The following is a 26,199-nucleotide window of genomic DNA, read 5'->3' on the forward strand; positions in this document are numbered from 1 at the left end:
TTTTCATCATCACAAAACTTATAAAAGGATCCAGCACATTCTACACACCTCCTGCTGTTCGTTCCTGACTTCAAGTTCTGCTGTCCTCCAGTCCAGTGCTCCAGGGAAGAGGTAATGTCCACAGTACTGTCCACAGATCACTGTTCTGAGCTGCGTACATGTACTTAGACATTTTTTTTTTTTTTTTTTTACAGGTGCAGTGTTGCTGTCAGCAAATAGTTTGGTCCAGCCAGTTGCTGTGTACGTTCTGTTCTGTCCTGGTGTGCGTTTCTGGGGAGTACATCGTTCCTGAGGTAATGTCCACAGTACTGTCCACAGATCACTGTTCGGAGCTGCATACATGTACTTAGACATTTTTTTTTTTTTTTTTTTACAGGTGCAGTGTTGCGGTCAGCAAATAGTTTGGTCCAGCCAGTTGCTGTGTACGTTCTGTTCTGTCCTGGTGTGCGTTTCTGGGGAGTACATCGTTCCTGAGGTAATGTCCACAGTACTGTCCACAGATCACTGTTCGGAGCTGCGTACATGTACTTAGACATTTTTTTTTTTTTTACAGGTACTCGAGCGCATGGAAAAGCTATCTCCTGACCAGCAGATGCATGTAATGCAAGCCACACAGCAGGCTCTGGCGCAGGTTTCCTCCCAACCACCTCCACCCACCCCTCCTCCAGCACCTGCCCCCCCCTCCAGCCATTGTCCCTACTCCCCCTGCTGCCCAGTACCAGCCTGCTGCCCAGTACCAGCCTGCTGCCCAGTACCAGCCTGCTGCCCAGTACCAGCCTTCTGCCCAGTACCAGCCTGCTGCCCAGTACCAGCTCCCAACCACATCTGCCCCTACACTTCCTACCCACTACCACATCTCGCCTTCCACACCCATCATGACCCCAACTCAAGCCACTAATTCACCCGCCACCTCTTCTGTCTCCCAATCCCTCCACTCCACCCCTCAATCCTTACCAAATCCCATCCCATCTCCTGGTTTCCCTCTTGGTTTCTCAACCACACCTTCACCTTCTGTTACTTCCCCACCACCACCACCAACACCACTTTCCACCCTCCATACTCCCACTGTGCGTGTGTTCCCATCTGTCAGCCCCTCCAGTACTATCTCCACCCCAAGCCCAAGATATACAAATTTATAATTTATTTATCTATGTAATAAAAAATAAAAGATTTTTGTTGAAAAGTATTTATTTGTTCTTGTTTTTTTTGGGGGGGGAATATTATTTTGCAAGTTAAGTTAATAATAAGGTAATACAAAAACATAACATGTTCTAATTTGACGGTGTAAAAATTACAAATTTTTAAAGAGATTCAAAGATTAAAATTAACAAGGTTAACAAGATATTTTTTAATTTATTTTTAACTATTTTTATTTGTTATAAAACTAAAGAAAAATCTTATACTATTTGATCTTGCCAATCTACTCTACCTTCTGGGGACACAAAATAGTCAGCATATTTGTCACGTATTGTTGAACAGGCAACACTACTCCTAAATCCAGGACTGGTGTAGTCAGTCAAAGAGGTGGATTCCAAACTCTGGTCATCCAAGGACAAAGGTTCCTTTGTTAAAACAAAATTGTGTAGTACCACACATGCTTTCACTATTTCATCAACAGTTTCAATGTTTAAATTAATCGCTGTTAACAACACTCGCCATTTGCTGGTTAGTATCCCAAAGGAGCATTCCACCATTCTTCTGGCTCTGGATAATCGGTAATTATATATTTTTTGTGTTTGCGTCAATCCACGGCTTGCATATGGCTTTAATAGATGTTGGGAGAGTTGAAAGGCTTCGTCGGCCACAAAAACAAAGGGCATTGGGGGCTCACATGTGCCAGGAAGAGGTCTTGCAGGAGGGAAATCAAAAGTATTTCCATAGATTCGCCGCCCCATTGGGGACATTTTAAAGACCTGAGAGTCATTGGATCTCCCATATGCGCCAATGTCCACTGAGATAAATTTGTAGTCCGCATCCGTTATTGCCATTAGGACAATTGAGAAATACTTTTTATAATTGTAGTATTCAGACCCCGAAGCTGCAGGTTTCACAATTCTTATATGTTTGCCGTCCACTGAGCCAAGGCAATTTGGAAACTGACAAATGTTGTAGTATTGTTCGGCAATTGCAAGCCATCTGTCCCTGGTGGGCTGGGGGATGAAATCCTCATGGAGGCAATCCCACAAGGCTTGGCAAGTGTCTCTAATGATTCCCGAGATGGTGGAAATTCCTAGTCGAAACTGGTAGTGAAGGGACGAAAGCGACTCTCCAGTTGCAAGGAATCTGTAAAGGAAAGACAATAATTATAAAAAAATAATAGCAAACACATTACAGTTAAAAGTCAATTTAACAGGAGGATACAATTAAAAAAAAAAACTTACCTAAGCGTAACCAGCAAACGCTCCTCGGGTGTTATAGAGAACCGGCTGTAGGTGTCCGTTTTACGTATGTTGTCCGCAACAAGGCCAAGGAGGACGTCAAAATTATTCACTGCCATCCGGACATAGCTTGTGAATTTTTCATTGTTTCCACGGAGCTCCAGATATAGGGTTGAAAACACCCCACGTGTCAGTCTCTGGGCAGTCAGGGGATGGATCCAAAAGCGTCGATGTCGCTGACGCCTCAGTCGCTGTCGCTCCTTTTCTCTGACGATGATAGCCAAGCGATTTGCCTCAAATATAAAATCTGCAGTGATCTTTGTGATATTTGCAAGAATAACATCCATGGTTTCTGCTTGTCTCTGTCTTCATTCTGTAATATATGCTTCAAAATACTGTATATATACCATATTTTCCCAATAGCCAATCAGAATACGGAACGCGTTAATTGTTTTAGTGTTTAAAAAACGGATCCGTAAAAAAACGGACAGAACGGATGCAAAACGGATGCAAACCGGACCCACCGGATCCGTTTTATTCCGGATCCGTTCCCAACGGATCCGCTTAAAACCGGATCCGGTCGGTCCGGTTTGCACAACAAAACCGGAAACGTTGGATACGGAAAAAAAAAGGACTGTACCTGAATACAGAAAACTGATGTGTGAAAGTAGCCTTAGATCCATTTTATGTGGTTCCTGCCATGCTTTTTTGTACTTTCTCTTACCATGTCCCCTAGCTCTACCAGAGTTTGTTTCCCTATAATCCCGTGGGGTTTCAAAGTTTGAAGCCTCAGGATCTGATGAGAAAACGTTTGTCACTGGAGTCTTGTCCTGACAAAGGTGGAAGGTAGGCTGTTTTTCCCTAAATTCAGACAGATTCCTTTGGAATCTTTTGTGTTGCCTAGCCTTCATGTTTCCTATCCTTCATGTTAACCTGATATTTTTCCACTGCAGATTTTATGTAACTTCACCACAGCTAGGGGGAAACGCCAGCAAGCCGCCCTTAAACTCATCTGTCTGGGGTACAAATCTCACACCGCACAGGAGCTGTGGGCAGGGATCAAACAGACAGACAAATGATTGTTGCTACTGAACCCGAGGCCCGGCCTGGTGGTGTGATAATGGTCGAAATCTGGTAGCAGCTCTGGGTGTAGCCGGTTTGACGCACATCCCTTGCATGGCACATGCCCTTAATTTGGTGGTGCAGAGCTTCCTTAAAAATTGTCTAGATATGTCCGATCTGTTGGTGAAAGTGCACAGTTAAAAGGGATAACAGATGGAAGTTCAATAATATGTAAAAGGCCACTCAATATAGCAATACAAAAATAGAAAGGACTGAGTTTCATATGGCCGTACATAATAATGAAGAAATAAATGGTGCACCCAATAATGTATATAAATATTTATTGTAAACAGTAATCATACAAATAGGGGCACTGTCATATGGATGAATTATAAAAATATAACAGTGGTTGGAGTACAGAACATCAGAGATATCCCATCCAAGGACCTCAACAGCACATATATTATAGAGTGTTTACGCAGTATTAATGCACAGTACAAAGGGTTAATTCAAAAGTAGAATTCTACAAGGTATGTCAAGGACAAAATCCATTCCCTGTGTACAAATTAGAACAAGTGCTTACCCATATTAGATGCTAGTGCAGTCGCCGTATCAACGGTCCGGTGAGAAAGAGGGGGAAGCCCCGACGCGTTTCGCTAGAGTGCTTCCTCAGGGGGCAGTGTGACCCAGCATAGCGGACCCCATATATATATATACCCACAGTAATCATTTGTAATTGCCGCTGTTTGAGTGCCGCATGCACTGTGACAGTACCTGCGTCCCGCGTCACTTCAGGGTCTCCCGGCGGAAGTGACGCTCACAAAGGGAACGTCATCTCCCGTCGGTCGGAGCTCCTCAGCGCGCGCGAGACCACAAGCAGCACAGGGCATGCGAGACACGCGCGGCCATCTTAGATGCTGGCAAAAGTCCTATAGGTAAGTACTAGGTTGCCCATAACACAGAGTCCAACGCACCGGGACCAATGAAAACACAGCCCGGCCATCTTAAATGCTGGCAGATCGATCATTAAACATAAAGCTGCCCATAGTAGAATATCCAAGGGATGAAGGTAAAAGGGAAAGTCCCCAAATTATAGCGCCAATCCAGGGACAATATAAAGATCAAAAAGGATCGCCAAATAGGTGGTGTGTATTCATCATGGTCACAGACATCATTTTCAAGGGGACGGGTAATCATAGATTTAACGCCATAAAGGCATTTGGACCTACAGTCACCCCCATATAGATTACGTAGGGCAATAAATAGTCCATAACCATAGGGAAAATGCCAATAGTCCCATTTTAAGACCAGGATGAAGGCAGACCACCAAAAGGACATACACAATCTCCTCATATAAAGCAGGAATTAATGCATAATCAGCCATGCAAAAGAACGGGAAGGGGAAAAAGGAGGTAATAGTAAAAAGCTGCATTGCTTAAACAATGATTCAATGCAGAGTCCAGGGTATCCCCCCACCACGATGTGTACCATATATTTAATATAAGCACAAGACATATGATGTAACAATAATAAACAACGCGGTTTGGGAGAATACATCCAAAAGCTTGATAGCAGATGATGCTGACGAGTGTATTAGTGCATCCATGTCGGGCTTGACAGATATAACAAAAGTATCCGGCATATTCAGTCAATAGGAATCCAAAGTGCGGGTCACATCTCAGAAAAAAGAGAAAAGGAAAGGGATTAAAATGACAAACAAATCATTAAAAACAAGCGGGACACAAAAAAGGTGAACCGCCACCAGAGAGACAGATGCTAGTTTATAAAAATGAGGAAAAACTCATTTTCTCGTTTAGACCAGTTGGTGTCAAAGTACCCAAACGTACTATCCAACTACATTCGCGCTGAGATAGCATCTTGGTGTAGTCACCACCCCTTGTCCCCAGATGAACAACATCAATGCCTCTCACTCTGAATTTTTTTGGATCACATCCATGTTCTAATTTATGATGTCGGGGCAGAGTCTTCATCTGGGGATCATCGAGGTCAATGTCCACTGCAGCCAAGATCCCCCTCACATGTTCACGTGTGCGGAGCCTTAATTCGCGAGTGGTGAGGGCAATATATAGTTTGCCACAACCGCATGTGGCAGAACATATGACGTTATTTGTACGGCAGGTGATATGATGTTGAATCAAAAATGCGATATTACCGTCTGCCGACAAAAAAGAAGTTGCCTTGACCATATTGTGACAGGCAATACAGGAGCCGCATGGGAAGAACCCTTTTAGGGGTTCACCCCCACCAAAAATGCGGGGCACCTTGGCCACATAATGGCTCTGAACCAGTGTATCACGCAAGTTGGATGCACGGCGAGATGTCATCAAGTGACTTAGGGGGTAACAGAGCCCCAATGGATGGATCCATTTTCAGGAAACCCCAATGACATCTTAAAATTGTGCACATCTCCTGCCAGTGATCATTAAAAGTAAAGATGAAACGCACAGGCAGAAAAGATTCTTCCCTCAGTTTGGACTTGTGAACCAAAAGATCGGTTCCCACTGTCCTTCAAGCACGTCCAAAACCGCGGCGCACACTCCTCCCACTATAACCCCTTGACATAGACCTCTCCCGGAGGTCCTGGGCTTGTTCTTTAAAGAGGGTTTCGGTAGAACATACCCTCCTTGCCCTTAAATATTGTCCTACCGGGATTGCAGAGATCGTAGAGGGAGTGTGCGCCGAGGAGGCGTGAAAGAGACTGTTTACTGATGTCTCTTTTCGACATGCAGTCGGGATGCACCATGATACGAATATCCAGAAAATCAATTAACTTTTTATCACATTTGAAAGTAAGTTTAATATTGAAATCATTCAAATTTAAATCATGTATGAACAAAGAAAATTCAGAAAAAGTGCCCTTCCAAAAAATCAAAATATCATCAATAAAACGGAGCCAGATCTGTTGGTGAAAGTATGTGTAGTCTCTTCTCATTTTCGGCGTTAACAACCTGCTGCTGCTCACCTGTCTGCTGCAGCGTCGCTTCGGCCTTCCCACTCACCGCCTGATGTGATGTGCCTACAAGATGGAACTCCAGCTTCCATTTGCTGCAGAGACTGTTCGAGCAGCAGCAGACAAAAGTGGAGTTTCAGCTGCAGCACACACGGCAGAATCGCTCCTTGGATCAACAACACTTTACCACCAACGAGTGGGCTTCCATGCGGGACTTGTGTGCTGTGTTGCACTGCTTTGAATACTGCACCAAGATGGTCAGGGCAGAAGATGCCATCATCAGCCTGACTATACCAATTAACTGCCTGTTTGAACAAACGCTTCAGCAAATGATGCATTACGTGCTGCCACGGGAGGAAGAGAACCACGAGGCACCAATACCATTTACACCAATTTTAGGCCTGTCGTCAACACATGGCTCACAGGTTTTCTTCATGTACCAACAGCAAATACATACACAAGTGTCCAGTCAGTAAACAGGATGGGAGGAGGATGATGAGGAACCGTGTGAACTGCAGAGTGGCACTCAAAGCAGCTCACGGGCACATCAGCACAGCGTGGCTGGGGGGATTCAGAGGACACAAACAATACACCCTCTAGCAAGGACAGTTTGTTGCCTGTGGGCAGGCTGCCACACATAAGCCAATATATGCTGCAGTGCCTGTGTGCTGCCCCCGTGCCAGCAACTAAGCTGCTCGGATCCGGATCCGCGGTGGCTCGAGGGTCTCCGGACCCGGGGGTCGTGCGGCCACTCAAATGAAAGGGGATTTTTACTGAGGATTATAGAGTTCGTGATGCCACCAGTGGTGCGCGGTAACTTGGGTGAATACCGCCGCTGCCGTTGGGGACTACCTCGGGTGATGACGGGGGCAGCCAGGTGTTGTGACCCTCTACAGGTAAGGGGGAATGCCCCGGAACTCAGTGTAGGGGTATGCCGTGAGATGTAGGTTTGTGAGGTTAGAAGGCAGGGAGCAGGGAACTCACGGTTGGTAGTCGTGGTGCTGGATGAGGTTGGTCGGGTTTTGGAAGACCATTACACACACAGACTGTAGTTAAACCAAAAGTCCTGGAGTACCACTGCCGCTCAGGAGGGGAGCCCATCCAGGTGTCCGCTCCCAATGATATTGCTTTGCTGTGTTCCACTCTAGTCCGCCTTACCGGGAGTTTCTACCCCTCAGCCCCTCACACTATGAGGGCTGCTGCTTCGCTGTCCTGGGAGCTCCAACTCCCCAGCTTTCTATCCCCCTGAGAGCTACTACTTGTCTCCTCTTTTTTTGCTCCCCTGAAGCTGACTGCCCTGTCACCTCCCACCAGTCTGCCTGACTCTTAGGTGGGCGGCCCTTTCTCCACTAGACCTACCCACTGGTGTGTGTGTGACTAGGATTTACATGCTGATGTTAGCAATATCATTAGGTGGCACCTGGAACCAAGGAGGGTGGGTTCTGCACTATAAGGACCGTAGTGCCGTTCCCTATGACACCCTGATTAGTGCAGTGGCGTAACACCTGCACAATGACTGCCGAGTCACCCAGATTCATACTAGTGAGTATTACTGGATGGCCACCATGCTGGATCCTCTTTACAAGGACAGCGTACCATTGCTTCTTCTGCCCTTGCAGGAGAATAACAGAAGGCATCAATACAAGCACACCCTGGTAAAAGCACTAATGACGGCGTTTCCACCTGAGACTAAAGGCTCAGTGGAAGCACAAGGCAGAGGAAGAGGAGCAAGTCACCAACGTAGCTGGGTCACAAACACCACGTCGCCAAGGATGGTTAACATTTACTCAGTTTGGAGGTTTTTTTAATCCGCCGGTCCCGGTTTTGGCCAGTTCGATAGCTTTAGTCACAACATTTAGGACAAAAAAGGCTAAAATTAGCCACAGGGACGCAGTGTTAATGCAGGCCCCCTCCACAAACTTTCACACCCTCGCAGAAATATCAAACACCTTGATTTACACGCACTTTCTCAGTTCCTTGTCCCTCTTGCAGACATTGCTTCTTTACAAGATGCAGATGCTGCTGCCACTTTATACACCACCATCTCAGCAGCTCTCAAATCATGTGCCCCCTCACACATACCAAAACTCGTACAATCAACAGGCAACCCTGGCACACGAAACAGATTAAAGAATTGAGACGGCGTTCTAGAATCGCTGAGCACAGGTGGAAGAGGTCTCATTCCGCCAGGCACTTCGTCGCATACAAACAGCCCTCACCACTTTCAAGTCTGCACTTACTGCTGCAAAACAAACCTACTTCTCATCTCTCATAGCCTCTCTATCCCACAAACCTAAACAGCTATTCAACACTTTCAATTCTCGACTCACCACCTCTCATCTCAGCTGAAGACTTTGCCTCTTTTTTCCAAGCAGAAGATTGACAACATCAGAGCAAGCTTTGGCCCACAATCACCACAGCCCCTTCTCACAACTACTCTTCCTCTAAATCCAGCTTCCCTACCATAACCGATCATCTTTCCACTCTACTCTCAAGATCACATCTCACAACCTGCCTGCTTGATCCACTCTCATCCCATTTCATCCCCAATCTCGCCACAGTCTTCATCCCAACCCTAACCCATCTCCAACCTATCACTATCAACTGGTTTATTCCCTTCATGCTTTAAACATGCCTCAATTACACCCATCCCCAAAAACCGCTCCCTTGTCCCTTTCTCTGTGTCAAACTATCGCCCCATATTACTTCTCCCCTATGCCTCAAAACTACTAGAACAGCATGTCCATATTGAACTTTCCTCGCACCTCTCTTCCTGCTCCCTCTTTGTTTATAATCTGGCTTCCGACCGCATCACTCTACTGAAACTGCCCTAACTAAAGTCACTAATGACCTACTAACCGCCAAAGCCAAGCGACACTACTCTGTCCTCCTCCTCCTGGACCTGTCCTCTGCCTTTGACACAGTAGACCATTCCCTTCTACTACAAATTCTCTCATCTCTTGGCATCACAGACTTGGCCCTATTCTGGATCTCCTCATACTTAACCAACCGAACTTTCAGCGTCTCTTACTCTCACACCACTTCCTCATCTCGCCCCCTATCTGTCGGTGTCCCCCAAGGTTCAGTTCTAGGACCTCTGCTGTTCGCCATCTACACCTTCAGCCTAGGACAGCTCATAGAGTCCCTCGGCTTTCGGTATCACCTCTAAACTGATGATACGCAGATCTACCTCTCTTGCCCTGACATCACCTCCCTACTAACCAGAATCCCACAATGCCTGTCTGCTATTTCATCTTTTTTCTCTGTTCGATTCCTAAAACTGAACATGGACAAAACATAATTCATCATATTTCCTCTTCCTCACTCAACCCCCCCACCTAACATATCCATCAATGTCAATGGCTGCTCTTTTTCCCCAGTACCATGTCCTCGCTGCCTGGGAGTAACTCTAGACTCTGATCTCTCTTTCAAGCCACACATCCAAGCCCTCTTCACCTCCTGCCGCCTCCAACTCAAAAATATTTCCCGGATCCATTCATTCCTTTCCCAAGAAGCTTGCAAAAACCCTAGTGCATGCTCTTATTATCTCCTGCCTAGATTATTGCAACCTCCTGCTCTGTGGCCTTCGTCCTAACAGTTTCACAACCCTACAATGTATTCCAAACTATGCTGCCCGGCTAATCCACCTGTCTCCCGCTACTCCCCGACCTCTCCTCTCTGCCAATCCCTTCACTGGCTTCCCATTGCCCAACGACTCTAGTTCAAAACCCTAACCATGACCTACAAAGCCATCCACAACCTGTCTCCGCCCTACATCTGTGACCTAGTCTCCCGGTACTTACCTGCACGTAACCTTCGATCCTCACAACATCTTCTCTACGCCACTCTCATCTCCTATTCCCACCATCACTTCCAAGATGTCTCACGTGGCTCCCCCATACTTTGGAATACTCTGCCACAACATATCAGACTCTCGCCTACCTTGACAAGCTTCAAAAGGAACCTGAAGACCCACCTCTTCCGACAAGCCTACAAGCTGCCGTAACCCTGATGTCTGAAGCAGCTCAGCACGACCAGCTCTACCCTAACCTACTGTATCCTCACCTATCCCTTGTAGACTGTGAGCCATCACGGGCAGGGACCTCTCTCCTCTTGTACCACTCTGTGCCTTGTATTGTTTATGATTATTGTATTTGTCCCTATTATGTATACCTTTTTCACATGTAAAGCGCCATGGAATAAATGGCGCTATAATAATAATAAATTATAATAACCCGTACTACTTCTTCCCTCACAAGGACCCAGAATGAATATAGAGGTGGGAAGGGACAACGGAACATATACATAACTGCTAGAGGACAACAACTATAAATGCAGCCGGACAATTCAATTAACTCCAAACCTATATGCTGAGCTGCCCCAAAATAGATGTTTCAAGAGTCCTTATATAAGGGTCTCATCCTGAGCTGGTATATTCAGGGAGCCGCTTGGAGCAATCTCTGCTGCTGTAATATAGATAGAGATGTGCAATAGTCCTCCAGATGAAGAGCAGTCAATATATGTCCCACACAGGACGCGCGGTCTGCTAACGCTGCACCAGAGGCACATGCCTGGTATTTTCCCCGGACTTCACTAGCCACACTTAATGGACCTTTCCTTAGGCTAATCCTTTGAAGTTACTGCTCATTAAGCCACCTGGATTTACATGGATACTCTGCCAGGCTAGTTTCCTGCAGTCTCTGATTACCTGCTTTACCTTTGGACTACATAGCGTCTCCTCCATTCTTTGTTTATGGAGCAACTTTAGCCGTATTTTCTACTGCGACCTATATACGTTATGCAGTGTTAGTTTGTACTTGGACCGTACATGCTGTTTGAGTTACTACTATCCTGGGATCCCCCACCCGCTTGCGCTTCAGTCACAGCGTACAGAAATTTACGTTTGATCTCATGTCCTGATACCCTCCCTCACAAGCCCAGAGCTTAATCCACTACATCCCCATATGAGGTGTTTATACATGCCATCATTCACTTTGTCTGTGGCTGTATACTTTATGGTCGATAGCGCATACGGGTATCCTATATCTTCACCTACCAGTGTTTCCTGTTGATTCTAGTCTGTCCGACCTGAAGAAGGCCTTTGCCTGAAACGTTGCGACCTGTCGGATTTACTGTTTTGTACAGCACGTTTTTGCTCACCTTTTTGCACATTGAATAAAAGACAAGGATTTGAAATCAACTACTTTTGTGTTTACTTTAACCCCCTTGGGAAACATATAGTGTGCCGGAGTTATCTTTCTTCATTGACTCTATTTTTCTCCTGAGCACATATGAAAGGTGATGCGAGGTCTTTTCTTTTATTGTAGCTTGGAGCAATCTCTGCTGCTGTAATATAGATAGAGATGTGCAATAGTCTTCCAGATGAAGAGCAGTCAATATATGTCCCAACACATGCCTCGACGAGTTTCAAAAAATTGATTACGGATCATTAGTAGGTTACAGATTTAAGAGAAAATATATACCCCATAAGATATTATAACAGAGTTACCTAGTCATGAAAAAAGCTATACCTCAATCTACCCTCCATACTAATAAAGATAGTGGTAATACTTGGTCCTATAAAAGTAATAGTCCAACTTGATCAGAAGTGCCATAGATGGAGGCCCTCAGAGATCCCCCACACCACAAATTCAGGGCAGCACACTGGAGATCCAGAAATCCTGGTACCGTACGGTGCATCAGGGAGCCAAAAGATAATATGGAGAGTGCCCCCGCCCCTATCTGACTAAATACCCACATGGCAGGTGAAGTAATTAATTATGCTGATAAAAAAAATCCACCTACCACAGTAAAACACAGCGCTGCACATGGATACAACAAAAGACAAGCCAGTTCCATGATGGCACGTGCGCAGATGCATACACTCCAGCTTGGAACGCTAACAGAGACTGCATCCGAACTTAACGCCATAGTTGACGTACGGTGCTTGCGCATTGGGTGCGTTCCACAATGTAATGTATACCCATGCACAGAAAAGTGTGCCTAACAGAGGGGCTCTACACACATGAAGTTAAAACAGCACTTGCGCAGTAAATGCACCATGCAATAGGAAACGCCTAACATGCTGTTACCAATGCAGAGGTGCCAGAACGAAATGCCAGATACACACAGTAAGATTATCATAGATAGATATAATACATGGACAACAATATTTGGACATAATAGTTTTGGGGCAAAGACACTAAATATGATGCATAGATGAAAATGTATCAAGAAAATCAGTTTGATCAATTACTTGTTAATAAAAAAATATAGTATCAAAGTATATTATAACGAATGATAATATCCAGTGCAGATGATATACAGAAGTACAGCATAACAGATAATACACCATGTGCAGAATTATTAGACAAGTTGTATTTTAGAGGATTTTTTTTTATTATTGATCAACAACAATGTTCTCAATCAACCCAAAAGACTCATAAATATCAAAGCTTAATATTTTTGGAAGTTGGAGTGTTTTTGTTTTTTTTTAGATTTGGCTATCTTCGGAGGCTATCTGTTTGTGCAGGTAACTACTACTGTGCAGAATTATTAGGCAACTTAATAAAAACCAAATATATTCCCATCTCACTTATTTTTTTTTCACCAGGTAAACCAATATAACTGCACAAAATATAGAAATAAACATTTCTGACATGCAAAAACAAAACCCCAAAAAATTAGTGACTAATATAGCCACCTTTCTTTCTGATGACACTCAGCAGCCTACCATACATAGATTTTGTCATTGCTTGATCTGTTTACGATCAACATTGCATGCAGCAGCCACCACAGCCTCCAGACACTGTTCCGAGAGGTGTACTGTTTTCCCTTCCTATAGTTCTTACATTTTATGAGGGACCACAGGTTCTCTATGGGGTTCACATTAGGTGAACAAGGGGGCCATATCATTATTTTTTCATCTTTTAGACCTTTACTGGCCAGCCACGCTATGGAGTAGTTGGATGCATGTGATGGAGAATTGTTCTGCATGAAAATCATGTTTTTCTTGAACGATACTGATTTCTTCCTGTACCACTGCTTGAAGAAGTTGTCTTCCAGAAACTGGCAGTAGGTCTGGGAGTTGAGCTTCACTCCATCCTCAACCCGAAAAGGTCCCACAAGTTCATTTTTGATGATAGCCCATACCAGTACCCCACCTCCACCTTGCAGGTGTCTGAGTGGAGCTCTCTGCCCTTTACTGATCCAGCCTCTGGCCCATCCATCTGGCCCATCAAGAGTCACTCTCATTTCATCTGTCCATAAAACCTTTGAAAAATCAGTCTTAAGATATTTCTTGGCCCAGTCTTGACGTTTTATCTAATGTTTCTTGTTCAGAGGTGGTGGTTTTTCAGCCTTCCTTACCTTGGCCATGTCCCTGAGTATGGCACACCTTGTGCTTTTTGATACTCCAGTAACGTTGCAGCTCTGAAATATGGCCAAACTGGTGGCAAATGGCATCTTGGCAGCTTCACGCTTGATTTTCCTCAATTCATAGGCAGTTATTTTGCGCCTTTTTTGCCCAACACGCTTCTTGCGACCCTGTTGGCTATTTGCCATGAAAAGCTTGATTGTTCGGTGATCACGCTTCAAAGGTTTGGCAATTGCATCCCTCTGCAAGACATCTCACAATTTTGGACTTTTCAGAGCCCGTCAAATCTCTCGTCTGACCCATTTTGCCAAAGGAAAGGAAGTTGCCTAATAATTAAGCACACCTTATATAGGGTGTTGATGTCATTACACCGCACCCCTCCTCATTACAGAGATGCACATCACCTGATTTACTTACTTGATAGTTGGCTCTCAAGCCTATACAGCTTGGAGTAGGACAACATGTATAAAAAGTATCATGTGATCAAAATACTAATTTGCCTAATAATTCTGCACACAGTGTAATATCCAATGCAGACATTGTATCAGAACTGACTATGAAACAAATTACATGCATCCAGAAGATATATACATAAATACAGCATAGGTGATACACAAAAATTACAGAAATGAAGGGTACAAACAAAGGTAATGTCTATGCAAATACAGTAATACAGAGAATAAACATAATAATAATAATACACCTCATATGGGTAAATCTCGAAACAGTGGAAGTAGCTATGAGTATATCAGGTATTATGGTACAGGGTTTTTTTTTTACACACTAAATGGGGAGAAAGCAGGCAAAATAAAGTTGCACATTTAATCCAGCTGGATTCACAGATGCCATTCTATAAATCCTTCCTGCCTCTTTTTGAAGCAAGGTCCTATCAACATCTCCTCTCAAACTTGGTTTGACCAGCTGTATCATAGATAAACGAATGTCTCTGATGTCACCGTTATGTACAGTATTCATATTGCCTGCAATGGGGGTTTCCCTACCATTGTGAATATGTGAAAGGTGTTCTCCCACCCGTCTCTTAAGTTCATGCAGAGTCTTACCTTTGTAATCCATAGGGTATTAGCATGTTACTCTATAGATCACACCAGAAGATCTGAAATTCCCAAAGTCCCTAAGGTAAAAGATTTTAGCCGTAGCAGAACTAACAAAGGTGTTATATTGATCCATAGCTGCACATATATAGAAATCCCCGCATCTGGAAAAACCACAGGTCCTCTTATCAAGCCATGTACCAATAAGTCGTGGTCCCTAATAGATGCTATGAACCAATCTATCTCCTATGGTTTGCCCTCGCCTGTAAATGATGCTAGGTTTATCTGGGATAATCTTAGAGAAGTCAGGATCCCCCAGTGTTTTTTTATAATGCAATTGACTCGCTCTGATTGTGAATCAAAGGTGTCAATGATACGCATGACACCCTGCTCCAATTCCCTTCTGTCTTGAAGCCAATAAGGATTGCCTAGTTCTACTTCTAGCAAGCCCAATAGATTCATCAAGAACTCATTTAGGGTAACCCCTATCCAGGAATCTCCCAAGGAGGTCTGTGGCCTGATTTCTAAAATCACATTTCCTGGTACAGTTCCTCCGTAACCAGAGGAACTGCCCCTTCGGAATACCTTTTTTCAGGAGTAGGGGATGATGGCTATCCCATTAAAGTAGCGAGTTGGTTGGCGTTGTTTTCCGGAAGGTATGGGATTGAAGCCTAGCATTTTCACCTTCGCTGATAGTTAAATCCAAGAAAGAGATGAAATGTGGGTCACAAGTATATGTTAACCTGAGGCCCAAATGTTACAGTTAAGGGACTCAACAAAATGACCAAACTCAGATGCAGAACCAGACCAGAGCATGAGGATGTCATCAAAGTATCGGACTCAAAGTCTGACACATTGATGACAGCACTTGGGCTCCCCATAGCTGTACCCCATAGCAGGTGGAAGTACTTAGTTTTAAAGAGGAAGTAGTTATAATTTAGCACAAAATGCAATATGTCCTCAACAAAAACATTATGCTTAATGCATTCTCTAGATCGCAAAAAATGTCAAACCGCCATGATCCCATGTTTGTGGAGGATAGAACTATATAACGCCTCCACCTCAATGGCGGCAAGTATAGTATTCAGTTCAATAAATATATCCCCCAGAATTTGAAGGAGATTGAGTATATCTCGCACATAAGATGGTAATATCCTATCAATATAGATGCCGCATTTTTGTGAGATGGAATCAATACCTGCTACTGTGGGCCTCCCTCTAACAAAGTATGCAACAGAGCAGGCAGGGAGACCTGGCCGATGAACAATCCAAAAAGTTTTATTGAGGCAGGGAGAATAGAACATCCAATATCAAAATGGTTCTTTAGAGTCCACACAAAGGAAACAGATTCGGGGGCGCCACCCGGTAATCCAACGCCAAGGAAAATGCAACAACAGTCCTTAGATGAGTTCCTTAAATTCAGCAGCGTGACCGAGACCACACAATCCCACGAACCAGCCGATCTTCACTATTCAATAGTTCATACATGGGCACCAGGACCTAGCCTCAGCAACAGATCCCAGCCCTTTACCAGGAAGAGCATTAACTAACTAACAAAACATGTGGCTGATTCTACAACCTCTCCTTAGATTCACCCCGTGAGGGGGAAGGGTTCACGCCCACTTTTGAGTATGTGGCTATATATGAAGTTTCCAGAAACTACAGGCTTGTATTGGATGAGTCCCACGATAAGAACAATGACACAGTCGCCCACTAGATGTTGACCTAGGCCTGATTTCATTAAAGTCCAGACACATAGGCCAGGGAGGGACACACTGTTAATGGTGCTTTACACGCTGAGAAATCGCTAGCGATTGCTAGCGATGTCGTGCGCGATAGCACCTGCCCCCGTCGTTCCTGCAAAATTTGGTGATCGCTGCCGTAGCGAACATTATCGCTACGGCAGCGTCACATGCACAAACCTTTTCAGCGACGTCGCTGTGACCACCGAACAATCCCTCCTTCAAGGGGAGGTGCGTTTGGCGTCATAGCGACGTCACTGCGGTGTCATTAAGCTGCCGCCCAATAGCACAGAAGGGGCGGAGATGAGTGGCCGGAACATGCCGCCCACCTCCTTCCTTCCTCATTGCCGGTGGACGCAGGCAAGGAGATTTTCGTCGTTCCTGCGGTGTCACACATAACGATGTGTGACGTCGCAGGAACGATGAACAACCAGCGGCATGCCCCACCAACGATATTTTGAAAAGGAGCGACGTGTGAACGATCATCGATTTTTGCCGTTTTTGCGATCGTTGATCGTCGCTCCTTGATGTCACATGCTGCGTTGTCGCTAATGGCGCCGGATGTGCATCACTAACGACGTGACCTTGACAATATATCGTTAGCGATGTCGCAGCGTGTAAAGCACCCTTTACACTCCCCTTAAGTGGTTGTAGGCCCTTATGCACTTATGCACTTTGGGACGTGCATAGAACACAGCGATGACGGGTGAATGAGGGACGAAAAATTCATGTTCATGTTTAGATAAAAGCCTATCTAATTTAGCCTTTTCCAAGATTGAGAGGAGGACATCTGTATAGGCTTTGGTTGGGTCAGCCAGTATGACCTCATAAGGGTCAGGGTCCAACAGAATCACATATTCAGATATCTAGGGTGGTCCAAGATGACAAGGTTATGTCAGAGGGTTTTATGATGATATTTTTCTCACACTCCAGACAGTTAAGAGCCAATCTTTCTTCCCTGGATAGATTAGATATAACCTCCAGGTTAGAAAGTGGAATCCTAGTTAAATCACTTTCAACTAATTTTAGAAAAATGTCGACACTGGTACATCCTTGATTTGGGGGGGGGGGGACTTTTTACTTGGTGTTTTAAATCTGTAAACAGGTTCAAACCCCTATCCTAAAGCTGGGTTCACACTAAGCGACAGCGACAACGACGTCGCTGTTACGTCACCATTTTCTGTGACGTAACAGCGACCTTGTAAGTCGCTGTTATGATCGCTGCTTAGCTGTCAAACACAGCAGAAGCAGCGATCATAACGTCGCTGTGCTACATGTGCAGAGAGCAGGGAGCCGCGCTTAGCGCTGGCTCCTTGCTCTCCTAGGTACAGTACACATCGGGTTAATTAACCCGATGTGTACTGCAGCTACATGTCACAGTGCAGGGAGCCGCTCACACTGCTTAGCGCTGGCTCCTTGCTCTCCTTGCTACAGTACACATCGGGTTAATTACCCGATGTGTACTGCAGCCACATGTGCACAGTGCAGGAGCCGGCACTAGCAGCAAGGGCGGAGGCTGGTAACGAAGGTAAATATCGGGTAACCAGGGAAAGGTCTTCCCTTGGTTATCCGATGTTTACGCTGGTTACAGCTTACCGCAGCTGCCAGACGCCGGCTCCTGCTCCCTGCTCGCTTCATTTCTTCGCTCTCTCGCTGTCACACACAGCGATGTGTGTGTCACAGCGGGAGAGTGACGACCAAAAAATGAAGCTGGACATTCAGCAACGACCGGCGACCTCACAGCAGGGGCCAGGTCGTTGCTGGATGTCACACACAGCGACAGCGACGGGACGTCGCTGCAACGTCACAGAAAATGGTGACGTAGCAGCGACGTCGTCGTTGTCGCTGTGTGTGACACCAGCTTTAGCATTTTGTTTGATAAGTTCAGTGGGGGTTTGATAACACTCAATGTCTTACACTGTTCTACATTATGTTGTTGGAAGAATAATTTCCATTTGAGTTTGCACCCAAATAAATGGATATCTTTAGTCCATCTAAGCCGATCAAAGTGAGTAGTTGGTACAAAGTCCAAGCCCTTTAGTAAAATATCATACTTGTCCCGTGAGGGAACCCCATCCTGATAGGTTTAGAACCTGCCTCTGAACTGTGGAGTTCGTTTCCGTAGGATGTTATTTCCCATGGTTCTCGTTTCTTAAAAAAAAAAGTAGAAGAATCCAAGAAGGAGAAAGAGGGTCTTTGTTGGTTTTGATTTGCTTCCCTATGTCTGCCCTGCTTTCTTTAACCCCGCCATAATTTCGGCATATGAGTAAGATAACCAGTAGAATTTCCACTGGCCCCTTATGGTCTTTCTGAATCAGAAGTATCAACCTCAGATGATGACGCCTCTGATTGGCGTTTTTAAAAAAATTGGTATGCCTTGTTATTTTTAAATTCAGTTAGATCCCTGACAAACTGAGAATGTTTGCGCTCTTTAAGTGTAGCTTGATAACATTCAATACATGTCCGGAAACCACTCTCTCGTTTGATAAAGTCAGGATCACCCTTAAACTTAATAACACTTTCAATACTATTATTGTGAGTTTTGGTAGATTCACTAAATTGCTTTTATGTTACTACTAGGATCATTCCCATATTATTATCAATTAGTTGATTGTCGGTGACAACAGGAACCTAAATCCTTAGGGACAATATTAAGTGACTGTACCTGCCACCAGGACTTTATAAGTTTCCAATAATTTTGAAGATAACAGTCTCAGAGGGTGCTCAGTCACTGATGGGCACTCACTTTGTCTCCCAAAAAACGTTTTTGGCATCATCCAGCCATTTGCTTGTTTCAACCAGTCCAAACAAGAAGCCAGGCATAACATTAGATCAAAGACTAACCTGTTTACAAATGTCAAAAACATTGGTTGAAATAGTGTATGAATACCCAGAGTAAAAAAACCCTTAATAAAATTACCTTTTAATATGTGTATTAAAAAGCACATAGAAATACAAACCCAAACCTAGTAAAAAATGAGAGGCAAGATCAAATGTAGACAATGGTTGGGAGAGTGGTAGGGATCTAGCCCTAATAAACCCTTATAACTCCCTACCTAGCAGTGGATGGTATAATGCCTTAAGATTTCTGGTGCCCCCACTCAACGTCAGGAATCTCTAAGAGACCCTTAAATCTAGGTAATACACCAAAAAGTGATACATACACAAAATAACAATAATATAAAATAGCAACTTTGCTCAAGTATGAATCATTCCCAGGTGTTGGTCCCATCGCATTTCCCCCCATAGTTTTTGGGGTTTCATCAGGGGATAATCTTAAGGGAAATCCAGAAAGAAGGACACCACATCTCAGGCCTGAAATACTTGAGGACAATACCTGAATGTAAACCTAGATAGCCTCTAATTAAAGCCAGGCATAGATTCAGAAAGAGTCTTAATTAGCCCATCTGAGACATCTGTTAAAGTTACCCAAAATTAGCTGAAAGCACCAGTATAGTCGCCATGGTATCCTGTAGTGGTGACCCATGTTATCCCAAGCCTGCAGTGGAAAGCAGATTGCGTTCCACATAGTCTGTGCAGGCGCTGGCCAGGTTCTGGGGACTGGAGCCAAAAAAGGCCTCCAGCATAATTAGCCCTTGTGTATGCAGGCGAGGAAGTCACTCGGATTTGGCATGAGCTTCAAATGTGCTGCAAACGAGTTCAGCAGCAAAATACTGTGCAAGTGCGGTACGAGGGTAAGAGCCCGATATATACTGGAAAGGCTAATGACCTCAAAGCAAGGAGCTGGTGCTAAACATTATAGTAGGAATGAAGCGTGCTCCCAAAATGGTGTAGCCCCGGCATCAGAAGTTCTCTACAAAGTAACGGCACCATTTATATAAAAATTAACACCTGGGGTCTGAAGCTGAAAATAAACAATAATTGTGAAGGCCCACAAAGCAAGGAAAGGTTCGAAGAAGACATCAAAGTGTTTTCAAATTGCACTTTTCTCAGTTCGAAATGTAATTCAGAAATGGCAGTTACCTGGAACAGAGGAGGTCAAGATAAGTTCTAATACACCAAGCAAAATTTCTGTGAGCTTGCTTGTAGGATTGCTAGAGATCAGAACCCCTGTTTGACTGCAAAAGAGCTTCAGGAAGATTTAGTGGACTCTGGAGTTGTGGTACATTGTTCTACTGTTTAGAGACAACTGCACAAATTTGGCCTTCATAGAAGTGTCATCGGAAGAAAATCCTTCTTGCGCCCTCACCCAAAAAAATTCATCATCTGAAGTCTGCAATACTTCAGAACATCTAAACAAGCCTGATGCAGTTTGGAAACAAGTCCTGTGTACCGATGAGGTTAAGATAGAACTCTAGCCACAATGTTCAAAGGTATGTGTGGAGAAAAAAAAGAGCACAGAATTTTATAAAAAAAAGAACATCCGCCAACCATTAAGCATTGAGGTGGATCAATCATGCTTTGAGGTTATTGCATCCAATGGCACGGGTAACATTTCTCGGGTAGAGGTAAGATTAGATTCAATTACATTTCTACAATTCTTGCTAGAAACATATCATCTGTAAAAAAAAAAACCCTGAAGTTGAAAAGAGGATGGCTTCTACAATTAAATAATGAGTGTAAACACACTTCAAATTCCACAATAGATGAACTCTTAATGGTGCAAGCTGAACATTTTACAATGGCTTTCACAGTCCCCTGATGTGAACATCATTGAAAATCTGTGGCCAGACCTCAAAAGAGCAGCGCATGCAAAATGAGTCAGGAATCTCACAGAACTTGAAGACAACCCAGGAATCTCACAAAACTAGTAGACGAGCCTAGAATCTCATAGAACTAGAAGACGAGCCAGGAATCTCAAAACTGGAAGACAAGCCAGGAATCTCACAGAACTGGAAGATGAGCCAGGAATCTCACAGAACTGGAAGACGAGCCAGGAATCTCACAGAACTGGAAGACGAGCCATGAATCTCACAGAACTGGAAGACGAGCCAGGAATCTCACAGAACTGGAAGACGAACCAGAAATCTCACAGAACCTGAAGACGAGCCAGGAATCTCACAGAACTGGAAGACGAGCCAGGAATCTCACAGAACCGGAAGACAAGCCAGGAATCTCACAGAACTGGAAGACGAGCCAGGAATCTCACAGAACTGGAAGACGAGACAGGAATCTCACAGAACTGGAAGACGAGACAGGAATCTCACAGAACTGGAAGACAAGCCAGGAATCTCACAGAACTGGAAGACGAGCCAGGAATCTCACAGAACTGGAAGGCTTTTGCAAGGAAGATGGATAAAAATCCTTTAAATAAGAATATAAAGACTCACGGTTGCTACTAGAAGTGTTTACAACCTGTAATACTTGCCAAGGTGCTACAAGATACTAATCATGCAGGGTACACAAACTTTTGCATCTGACCATTTTCCTTTTTTGTTAATTTTCAAATGTGAAAGATGAAAATATTTTTTTTTTGTAATACAAAAGGAAATGTATCATCTTTAACTTTGTCTTTTATAGATCATTTCCTCTTCAACTTGCTTAACTGCTCACAATAACAGTAGTTTTGACCAAGGGTACCCAAACTTTTTTACATGCCACTGTACCTCTCATCTGGCTGCAACCTTACATGGGTTAACAACTTCTGTTTTTTTGTCTTTATTCTTAAATGTACATATTGAGAGTAAAAAAATCATTTTTGCAATTTAATTTTTTATTAAAAAATTTACACCGATTGTCCTTTACAGTTTTTCTTGTTTCGCTGCACATTCACGATTTTAAGGTGGCCTATGGTTATGAATCTGAAAGGAGTTTTTAAAAAAGACAGAAAGAGTTAGACACTCTTCAGAATTAGATCACTGACAGATTTGCAGTTAGCTCATTTTGCCACCAAGCAATAGAAAGTGTAATTCAAAGGCTATTGGGGACAAACAGTGGAAATTTTTTAAGAAAACATAATTAAAAAAATAAATAAATAATGGCCCCTAAAGGAGGACAACCACTTTAAGGATAGTTTTTTTTACTTGATGTGAAAATTGCAGTAGCTCATTGTGACAGAGCATCTATTGATTAAGAAAAGGGCGACTTCCACAGATTGTATGTGAAATGGAAAAATTTACATGTGCATTGTTGTGCTCTGTATTGAATTTTTCCCTTGCAAACTAGAACGAGATCATATTGCATGAGATCAGGTCTGATCATTTGCCTTGAAGTTCCTGATAGAGCAAGGGAGTGGTAGCAAATCCCAATTGCAAAAGAATCTATCGTCTCACCTGAAGTCAGTACCATCCTAATACTACATGTTGTGCACATAAAATATCCCATCATTCTACTTAAATGTAAAATATCAGGGAGGCCAGTGTAACTCACCAGAGCTGTGTCCCCGTCTGCCATGTCCTGTGCCACCTTCTTTAAGGAAAACAAGAAAATCAAGAGTCACAAGTCACACAGTTCCTGTGCCGTCCTCCCCGAGGGTGGGAACAGGAGGGACTGGTTATTATCAGGACACGGCTGCTCGGTAAATACAAGTCATTGAGCGAAGTTTAGTGGAGACCGGCAGGTTGCAGACTTCAACTGTTTACTTTTAAAGGGCCAGTATCGCCCAGTCCATGGATGCACATGTGAAGAATGTGCATCCGAAAACGGTGTGTTATGTTTCAAAGTGCAAAGCTTCTTTATTTCCAGTCCATTGATCGTGGTGATAAAAACTGAATGAGAATCTGACCCATTATCAAATATTGAGGCAACCCTCAAAAGGCATTGATCATTATTAAAAATGCATAGTCTATGTGGCAGATCAATTCCATGATGTAAAGATATTACCTTAAATGTGAAGCATTAAAATGCTTCAGTGTTGCACAATGGATGTTAGTTTTGTCAGGTTTCAAAATGCTAAAGTCTGGCTCACTGGTCAAGTAGGTGCACCGAGAAAAATCAGCATATAGTAAGGTGAGCTCGGGCACACAGAATGAAAGTCTGAGACAAAATGATGCTGGTGAAACAATCCGCTTATTTTTTATTTTTTGGTGCAAAGGTCAAAAAAATAGATGCAATTTTTTCTAACGTTTCGGCCCCTATCTATAGGCCTTCGTCAGAGACATCTACAATGAAACAATACAGAAAGAAAAATAATGTTCACAAAAGAATTATCATAATGTCACACATCTGCAGCATGAAAAATAAGTGAGAACGATTCACATGATATGCACCGGAAAATACATCTGGATATTTGAACACGCCATGAAATAAAGAATGTACATATTCCATAAAATACATGTTAGTTTTTCTTGATTATATAATACATATCATAGGAGAAACAGACCGCCTAAAGGAAGATGCAAGAACGTACCTATATGGTAAAAGGATAAATATGCAAGGTTCCCACACAGAGGAGATCCAAATATAACAAATGAAATGCCTAAAAAAATAGACATGAATTTTATTATAATGTAACCCAGCATATAATACAAAGAGACATTTATTTGCGAAGAAGAGTGTATACCTCTGCACAGTGTGGCCGCGACGGGGAACCAGAGAAATAGCAGCAGAGATACAAGAACGAGGTCAAAAAATTGTACCAGATGGTTAGAGAAAGATAAGTAAGGTAAAAAATGAAGAAAGTAGAAAGAGAGAAAAAATAGAAAAAAATAAACAGAGATAAAATGTTCCAAAAAAGAAAGAATCAAAATAAAAATAAAAATAAAACTACCTTTGCTGTTGATCAGATATCAATATATCGGAAAACGGAGATAAGGACTCCTGTTCCAGAGGTAGGTATGTATATTATGATATCCACTAGTCAATGCTGTGATAGAAAGTATATAACAAAAGCAGTTATGTAATCCGATCCCATTCCAAAGACCATCAATAATAGCATCAAGTAATGTACGTACCCACAGGGTATCTCATACCATGAGGTCGATAACCACCTCCAATTACAGGGGTAACCCAATATCCTTGTACTGAAGCCTAGCAGTATAAACAAATACCAATATATAAGTATATATCTGCAAAGATGGACAACCCTGTAATAATGTAAAAAACCACAAACCGCATAAGGGTGGAATGGATCTATGTAGGTCTGCTGGTGGTACTGCAATCCTAATAACCCAATCAACGAGAAAGGCTTGATATGGCTGATGAATACACTATGAAACAATGTACCGAAAAAAGTATATATATCAAATGTATACATCCAACGATCAAAAATAAGGAGTCGTAGGTATTCAAAAGATAATACATACCGCCTAGAGAAAGAGCTAATTGCACATAGGTATCTACAAGAGTAGTCACCTGAGGGGTTACAATACCACCTTATACCACAATGTTTTACCTGCAAGATGTATGGAAAGAGATCTATCACAGATTGGCAGCATAAGAAAAAAGAAAGTGCAAAATCAATTCAACACACCTGATCAGCTGTTGAAACATAAAGGTGAAAGATTTAAATAGGGCTCGTCACATGCCTGAAAGTAAAGGATAGTTGAGAGATGGGAATCAACAAACATGCATGGAAAGATAGTCAGAGGCCATGGACGTAACTATACCTGAGGAGCGTGAGAATCTCAAAAGTATGGGTTGTGACCGCTGTCTCCCAGTGGATCGCCGTAGTGTACTAAGGCTGTGGGAAGCCCGCCTTTTTATACAGACCAAATCAGCTGTGAACAAGGATTGGTGATGTCAGGACTTGCCGTGGTGCGGGATGCCCATGCGCGGAGGAGCCAAAGGGGCTCATCGGCGCATGCGCCTGCCGCATCCACAGACAGCCCATGTGCATGACAGGATGTGACGATAATGGTGGGGCGGGACATCCTGTTAGTGAACCGCACCGTGAAACGCTCCTTCGCCCATGCGCAGACGGGCCCACAGGCCGATCGGCGCATGCGCAAATGGCGATTATCCGAAACATAAGGAAAAGGAGAAACGGGCCGGGCGCACGCGCAGACTGGCCGTGGTATAGGACATGACCGCGCATGAGCGGGCTCACTTCTCCCCAGTGCATGAGGCCGGCAGGGCATTCCGTGTAGTCCCTATAACATCTGTGATGCGTGATCGTGCAACCGTCACAGCGCCTATAAAAAAAGAAGAGAAGAATATTAGATTTAGTCACTAAAAGGTGGTGAAATGACCAGATTAACAGTAGTGAAAGATATGAAGAAGACTTATAGGGTAAAAGGAGGAGGACAAGGAGCAGGAATAAAAAGGTCATGGAATAAAAAGTAAACGAGAAAAGAGAAAATAAACAAAAATAAAGAATAACAATAAATAAAAAGCGAATTAAATTAATGGAAACAAAAATAGAATTAAATCAAAAAATCAGAACCAAAACAACAAATGAATTATAGAAAGTAAATCTAGGTAACGAAAAAATAAAAAATAAATAAAATACAAAAATAATAAAATAAAACAAAAAGTAAAAAAGGAAAAAAGAAAAAAAGGGGAGAAAAGAGGAAATAACAAAAAGGAAAAGGAAAACAAATAAAAGAAAAAATAGGAAAAAGAAAGAGAGAACAAGAAGAAGAAATATTCAGACCATAATGTCATATAGGATAAATCCCCGGTTGAAAAATTATTCACTCTAGACAAAGACCTCGTATTCACGATTAAGACCCAATGGTTCTAATGTTTGTAGGGTATATATCCAAAAGGCCTCCCGTTC

At 43.3% G+C, this 26,199-nt stretch overlaps 1 protein-coding gene across 1 annotated transcript in view; it reads right to left on the bottom strand.

Annotated features, from left to right (window-relative positions):
• Window positions 1-22,937, bottom strand: part of FAM177B (family with sequence similarity 177 member B) — an 85,693-nt gene extending 62,756 nt beyond the window's left edge. The window contains exon 1 of the mRNA XM_075337972.1: window positions 22,911-22,937. Coding sequence (XP_075194087.1) covers window positions 22,911-22,934 — 24 coding nt within the window. The 5' untranslated portion in view covers window positions 22,935-22,937. The remainder of the gene's footprint in view (window positions 1-22,910) is intronic.
• Window positions 22,938-26,199: the final 3,262 nt, after the last annotated feature.

This window comes from Anomaloglossus baeobatrachus, chromosome 3, assembly GCF_048569485.1.
Source record: "Anomaloglossus baeobatrachus isolate aAnoBae1 chromosome 3, aAnoBae1.hap1, whole genome shotgun sequence".
NCBI classification, from domain to species: domain Eukaryota; kingdom Metazoa; phylum Chordata; class Amphibia; order Anura; family Aromobatidae; genus Anomaloglossus; species Anomaloglossus baeobatrachus.